This window comes from Cyprinodon variegatus, unplaced genomic scaffold (genome assembly GCF_000732505.1).
Source record: "Cyprinodon variegatus isolate N-32 unplaced genomic scaffold, C_variegatus-1.0 Scaffold51, whole genome shotgun sequence".
In the NCBI taxonomy this organism is placed as follows: domain Eukaryota; kingdom Metazoa; phylum Chordata; class Actinopteri; order Cyprinodontiformes; family Cyprinodontidae; genus Cyprinodon; species Cyprinodon variegatus.
The window spans coordinates 1,793,882-1,801,457 of NW_015150504.1; the positions used below are offsets into that span (position 1 = coordinate 1,793,882).

The following is a 7,576-nucleotide window of genomic DNA, read 5'->3' on the forward strand; positions in this document are numbered from 1 at the left end:
TATATATATATAGTATTGTTTTCCTTAATTTCCCTGTTGTGGGACAATAAGGGTTATTTTTACAATTATTATTATTTTTTATTAATTGTGGTGTAGGATGGAGGTGATCAGCCTGTTGCCTTCGGATCATCTGCATTGTTATCTCTGGTATCTCTCAGCTTCCTCCTGACAATGCTCCAGTCATTCATGGGGTTCAGGTCAGTCTTGTGTTCAACACAGCAAACTGGCACCCTGGTCTTGAAATAAGCTTTTTGCTACCTTTGGCAGCAACAAAATCCTGCTGGAAACTAAAATCAGCCGCACTTCTATTTTTTTTTTTCAGCAGACGTTTTTGCTGACTGTAAAAACTTTACACAGAACTCCAGGAAACATGGATTACCGGTATGTACCTCCCCACTCTTCCTCCAGATTCATCAACCATTATTTCCATATGAAACTTTCAGTCAATTTTCTCCATCCTCTCCATTTTCATCTGATGTGCCCAAATACAGCATTTTGTGGGAAGCTTCATTCATTATTTCTTTTTGTAGCTCTTCCCTCATGTGGGGACTTTTAGTTATTGTCTTTTGGACAAAGTAGGTCATACAATAAAATTTAAGGATGAAACATATCTAATTTATTGGTTGTATATAAATGCATTGCAATAATCATATTTTGGGAATATAACCCCCTTATATAACATATTTAGTGGTTTGTTTTAACAGGGCCATTAGTTATTTATCATATTCTAGTCGTAAAGTATTGTATTATATGTGGCTTTTCTTTAAGTATTTACACTCACTAGCTTTGTGGATTATTGTGAGGGTTTTTTGTTTGTTTTTGAAACCAGTCAGAAAAAGATGATTAAGACCACAACAAAATAGTGCTGGGAGGTTTTAATGTAGCTCCATTAAAGGTGTTCTGTCATGATTTATAAGAAAATGGGAAGTACTTTTGTTAGATCACATGAAAGAAATGTAAAGTTAGCTATTACAAATCAAAATAGATTGTAGATCTATACTGCATTATTGTGGGGGACCAGGGACAACAAGGACCAAAATAAATGTTCAAAGTAGAAATAATAAAATTTAAATATTCCAAAAATATAAAAAAAAAAGATTTTATGTAAGAATAAATCAAAAAATAAATAACAAATTTGGGCCCAATTTAACTTAGGTCAACTGAACTAACTCAACACAAACAAAACTGACCTGGAAACGAAGAACAAAAGGCTGCTTAAATAGGGATGAAATAACCCAAGTTTACCACGAGGGATGCACGACATAAACAAAGAACCAATAAATACAAAATTAATTAAAGCATTCTATTAAAAAAATAAAACAAAACTAACTTTTACTTAGCGAAAACAATAGTAAGAGAGTATTTAAGTGACAAAATTAACCAATTAAAAACAACTTGAAAGAAGTCTCCAGGTCAGTCTTTCAAAAAACAAATGGTATGCTCCAGGTTTCCTTCTCCTGCTGGTTTGTATCTGCAGCACCTCAAACAAAAATAAAAAAAACAAGTGTAAATAAAGCATTAAGACAGACATTAACTAAAGTATACACCTATTAGGAAATACCTGTCAAAATGTATATTGTAATTGAATGATGAACGCTTTTAAAGACTCCTGTCGCTTCCAATATGCAGTGATTCCATCTTACCGCTAGGAGGAGACAGTCGCTAATATGGCTACCGGAAGTGGAAGCTTTTGACGTAGCTTCTGAGTTTGTTTACATACAGCAGGTAAACTCCTCTCTCTTCAACCAGGAGGTCCTACTCTCCTCAGCTAGGCCACAGCATGAATGACGATACCGGTGTGGATCTGAGCTTTGGCTTGGAGGATGTTCCTGTTTTATGTAAATCTCTGACATCGCCGGCGTTTAAGGTAGCAACAATTAACAATCAGAAATTTATTTGAAATTAGCATTAGTAGTTTTATACATTTTATATTAGACACTATCATGTCGTTCTCCAAAGTGCCAAAACTAACAGTGTTAAAGCTCCTGTTTTGTTTTTATATGAAGTCCTAAAACATTAGCTTGGGGTTTGAATACAGTAGAATCCAGGGCTGCCAACTTTTCACCAAACCTTGGGGTGAGATTTTGAAATAGTTTGGACAGGAAATCCTGTGAGGATTAGATGAGGATAGGTGTAGCTAAAGGTTGGAGATTTCCAGAGGATTTAACTGAAACAAAGCGGCAAAATGTGGAATATTTATAGCACAATAAATTATACTGAGTTACATTAAGTGGACTGTGGTTATGTGAAAAATTTTTCTCGCATTATAGATTATTTTCTACATTCTGGTGATTTTTAGAGAATCGAAGTAAAGCAGAAAGGGCCCCACTAAAACACTTGCATCTTACATATACTTTAAACTAAGAATTTCACAACTTTGCTCGTTAATTATTCTCTGCAGTTCAAGTAAATTAAACTATTGGGTTGCTGGCACTGATACAGGAACCAGTGCAATCGAAACCTATGCAAACTACACTGTGTATAAATATTTGGTAAAAAAAAAAAAAAAAAGCTCAATTCATTATGTTATTAGTTACAATCAATCTTACAATTGACAAAACAGCTAAACAATTCAGGCCTTCTAGGAGGCTGTAGATTTTATAAAAAAAAAAACAAATCACCATGACAGGAGACAGCACTACTCTGGATGTCTCATTTGGAAGGTGTGATGGAAATAAAGTTTCTAAACATATTAAATCTACCAAAATAAGGATAAATGAGTAACATAAGTATTAAGAAAAGAAGAACATCCCTGTGGTTTCTCCTCTATGAATCCTGGATAACTGAGTTGTTCTGCGGATCCTCTCTAGATGTGGTTGGTCTTTTCTTTGGTGGCTGATCTTTTGAAAAATAAAATCCAATGGTTCTTTATCTTTTTTTGTTGTTGTTGTTGTTGTTGTTGTTAACTTTCTTTAAAATTAAAATATTTGTGTTTTTTTAATTAGTATTAAATTAGACTGATAATTATTTAACCTGTGAGCAAAACAGCACTAAAGTTGTATTAAGAACACGGACTGGATTTTCATCAATATGGTATTTTTATACATAAATAAGTCAAATGGAGTTAAGTTTTAATAACCGTCATTATTTAGTGTGAGAAATTGAGAATATGGAGTGAGAGTGTGTGAAGACACGAAGATGGGTGAGTCTCACTCCCAATGGGTAAGAGATGACAGCCCTGTATTATCTGAGTTCTGTGTTATTTTATTTTATTTTAAGTTAACAATGAAGGTATCTTTAATCTCGTGGGTGTTCAGACCTATTGTATCCCAAAGACATAACTGCTCAGAAGGATCATTTAACTGTAATTCATTGATTTACCGCCAGGTGTCAGTAAATCATCACTGCAAATATAGCCACTTTGCAGCTTGTATAGACAAATAATTGGCTGTTTTTCTAAATTTTCTTTGATGCACAGTTTGTTATACTTAAAAAAAAAAATCAATAACCTCAACAATCTTTCAGCATAGAAAAAAATCCTCCATCTTCCATTTTGTATCTCTGTCCTGATGGTGATTTGAAAATAACACCCAACTAACATAGTGGATGTGTAGGGATTTAATGTAATAACCCTAGCTTTTTAAATGATCTAATATTATAAATGTCACTAAGACCATCAGGAGGGATCTTTTTGGTGTTACTGCTTTCTTCAAGAATGTCCTGCAAACGATCCTTATTCCTGAATAAAGTGACATTTGCCAACCGATAAAGGACAACGTAAGAATGGAGGCCATAAAACATGATAAGAAGACTTCTGGTAAAGCAAGACTGGCATTAGTAGTGCAGAGGAAAAAGTGCATTCACTTATGTGCTTATTTTGTGCGTTAGTGTCTCTGCCTTGTGGCCAAAGCTCAATTTATTATCAGTAGGCACTTCCACATATTTCTGATGTGGCTTCAGCTCAACGCTTTGGCTTTTGGTCACTGCTGGAGTAATCGAGGAGTCAATATACATTAATTTAGCCTGATCCACATTTGTATTTAAAAAGGAAGCAAGGCACCATTTGTAAAATGTTGAAATATTAGGTACTAGGCCATGGTCCTTATCTTCACAGTTTAAAAGTGAAAGAATAATTGGCAAAGCTGATAACATATCAGCCATTTTAATGTCTCAGTTTTTCATTTGTCAAGAAACAAATAAAACTGAGTTGAGCAACCTTGAGGAAAAGCAGCTGATGAAGAGAGGGTTCCAAATGAAACACTTTTACTCTGAGCTGTTAAAAAAATCAATCAATCAGGAGATAAACCAACAGTCAATATCATTACAGTTTTCAATTAAAGAACCTAAATATGAGGTTTGAAGCATTAAAGGTAAAGAAAATGAGCAAAACGTCATCTGACCAGACGCAGTACCCTCCAGATGTTTGTGTCTCTGTTGCATCATCTCCTCCCCCTACAACCAAAAAGGAAAGGGAGACGTCTCTCTTGCTCTTTATTAATTTCCCAAATAATTTCATAACTAAAGAGTCACTGGTTTCAATTCCTTTAATGACTCCTTCTACAGACAAGGAACACTATGCTGAAGCAGGGATAGGGTTTTAAAAGGTCTGATGGTAAATTATATACAGCTTTATTTCCCGTCGCCTAAATGCACAAATGCATCCTCAGGAGCTGCCTGGAAAAGTGTGTCAAACATAACAACTATTCTGCTCTGTTTCTGCCTATCTCTTCATCAGCAACATATCTGAGCTTAAAACCTGTCTGACTTGTTTGCAGAAGTTTTTGCTTTCCTTGTTATTTTTAACAGGCTATTTTGCAACAACAAACCTTTATACATCTCATGTAAAAGACACCAACATGCACTTTAGGGAAAGTGTCTGGATGTAATGTGGGGACAAGTATAAAAAAAAACTCTAACAGTATCAATATTTTTGCAAGGTGCTATAATGTGTCATATACAGTATATATATGATTCAATTTTTGATGCAACTTTTATTTTTTTTCTTGTCTTATTTAGTACTCCTCAGATAACATTCAGGGACCAGGATGCTCCATTGACCCGGCTGAAGTAACCCTTCCAGGATGCTACTGTCACTCCCCTTCCTGCCACGCTGAGAGCTGCTGCTGCCTCCAGACATACGGTCAGGCCTACGAGAGCAATGGCAGGCTGCTGCACCTCAACAGAACTGATTCCGGTTACTCTTCCCCGGTCTTTGAATGCAACGCCCTCTGTACCTGCGGCGACTCCTGCTCTAATCGTGTGGTGCAGAGGGGGCTTCAACTCAGGCTGGAGGTCTTCCACACCGAGAGCAAAGGTTGGGGAGTTAGAACATTGGAGGAAATCCCACGCGGGACATTTGTGTGCGAGTACGCGGGGGAGGTGATCGGTTTGGCGGAGGCCAAACGGAGACAGCTCAACCAGAGAGCTGATGAGAACAATTACATCATCGCCGTCAGGGAGCACGCAGGAACGGACTCAATTGCTGAGACATTTGTGGACCCCGCTCTGGTGGGAAACGTGGGCCGCTTTCTTAACCACTCCTGTGCACCAAACCTGTTCATGCTGCCGGTGCGTGTTCACTCTGTGATCCCACGGCTGGCGCTGTTCGCAGCACGGGACATTAATGCCCAGGAGGAACTGACGTTTGACTACTCGGGAAGATTCGGCACCCAACATTCTTCAGAGGGACTCTCCACAGACGGACTTCAGAGGAAACTGTGCTACTGTGGTACCATGAACTGCACACGCCTCCTTCCGCTCGATTTATCTATTCTCAGCTGAAATCAGCTTGTCTTTAATGTAACTGTGAAACTCATAATGGACCAAGGGATGTGTTGGTGCTTTATGAGTTCCCCTGAACCCTCGGTCAGTTCAACGGCTCATTAAGATGAGACTGTGGAACACATCGGCAGTTTCATGAGCAGAATGAGTTGGATGAGTCATGACTGTGCACGTCATTGTTTCCTGTTTGGTTCCCTGCGCATCTCCTGATTTTCCCCCCCTGTCTTAATGCTGCCTCCCACTCACTGTCAAAAGATGCAGTAGATTACAAGAATTAAAAGACTTAATTTATCTATGGGAGCAAACTTGTCGTTTCATTGGAAGAACTCTTTTCACCTGTTGTGGGCTTGTTATGCTCCTGTTCAGACTTGTAGCGTCGAAGCTGTCGTTTTCTTTTCTTTTTTTTTTACACCACAACGACTGATGTTTTGAGGGTTTTCTATATATAGGACTGCAAAAGAAAACTCTAAAAAAAAAAAAACAATAATTCCTAATTTTATTAATAGCAAGTTAAAGCATCATTTGTTAGACATAACTTTCCTTTTTTTTTTTCTCCCATCTGCTTCTTATGGTGCTCATACCTCACGAGAGGTGGGACCGTTTTAAAAGGACCAGGGGGTATAAGTTTATATAGAAACTGCCTTTATTCCCCTGGTGGAGGAGGGGCGAAGATGTCCTACTTCAGTGTTAACGTGAGCATTCTGAAATCAGGACCATCTCATCGCGATCTGCCCCATTTCTAGTCTAGATCTGCTTTCATTTTATTAATATAGACATTTGGGTTAATGAGGATGGAGACCATGTTTCATCCTGAAATGGGACCAGTGCTGCAGTCACATTGGGTGGGTGTTTAGAACAAAGTGAAGACATTGAAAACCTGTCCAACAGAGCGAGGTAGCCAGGAGACTGGATTCTGTGTCAGCCAGCAGCGAAACAATAGTCGTTTTGACCTATAGTATTCTCCCTCTTATTTATTTTTATTTTTTTACTTTTTCTAGTAACTTTAAATGTAAAAAAAAATTACTAAACAAGACTACAGTGGTATAAAAATATATATTTGCCTCCTTTTAGATTTCTTCTGTTTTTGCTTCTTAGTCACACTCAAATATTTTAGGCTATCAAAGCTTTTAGTGGCAAAGTGAAACAATCAAAGTTATTTTCTGTACTTTTACTAGCTGCACCCAGATTACTGAGCCCTGACCTTAAAAATCTGTTAAAAAATTGTACCTGTCTGACAGCATAAAGTAGGCCCAATATTTCTATCATGCACTGTTGAATATATGATATACATGAAAAAATGACAAAAAATAAAAAGTCAAGGACATCCATCAATCTTAAGAGGATTCACAAAAGTAATTTCTTAAGCTTTGCAAACGCAGGTAACAAAAATGAGAACAGCTCTCCACAAATTGAGCTGCTAGGGCAAAGTGCTGAACCTCACAGTCCCAATGCACCAAAGATGCTCCAAGAGGGCCTCAGTAACACATCCAGGAGGATGGCAAACTATCCAGAGATAAAGCACTGCATGCTTCACTTGCCTCAGTCAAGCTCAGTTCTCAGGATTTAAACATTAACAAAATATATTGGACAATATCTTCACCTGAGACAGAGTTTCAGAGTGAAAGGGGAAGAAAAATATCAGTACACTTTTGGAAACATATGTCTGGAAGGTGTAATTCCTGTTAAATATGGCATGAAAACAGCTCAGCATTTCAGAAAAGGAGCATCAGGACATGAAATATGGTAGAGGTAATGTGACGGCATGGAGCTGCTGCATTGTTTCAAGACCTAAAAACTTGTAATGAAATTATAAATTCTATGATTAACCAGCAAACCTTTAAGGAAATTGTCCAAC

At 37.5% G+C, this 7,576-nt stretch overlaps 1 protein-coding gene across 1 annotated transcript; it reads left to right on the top strand.

Annotated features, from left to right (window-relative positions):
* The first annotated feature begins 1,715 nt into the window (after positions 1-1,715).
* On the top strand, positions 1,716-6,846 carry LOC107082340 (histone-lysine N-methyltransferase SETMAR). The gene is made up of 2 exons (XM_015370960.1): positions 1,716-1,867; positions 4,957-6,846. Exons 1-2 carry the CDS (start codon positions 1,781-1,783, stop codon positions 5,719-5,721), a joined length of 852 nt encoding a protein of 283 aa, XP_015226446.1. The 5' UTR covers positions 1,716-1,780; the 3' UTR covers positions 5,722-6,846.
* The last annotated feature ends 730 nt before the right edge of the window (positions 6,847-7,576 follow it).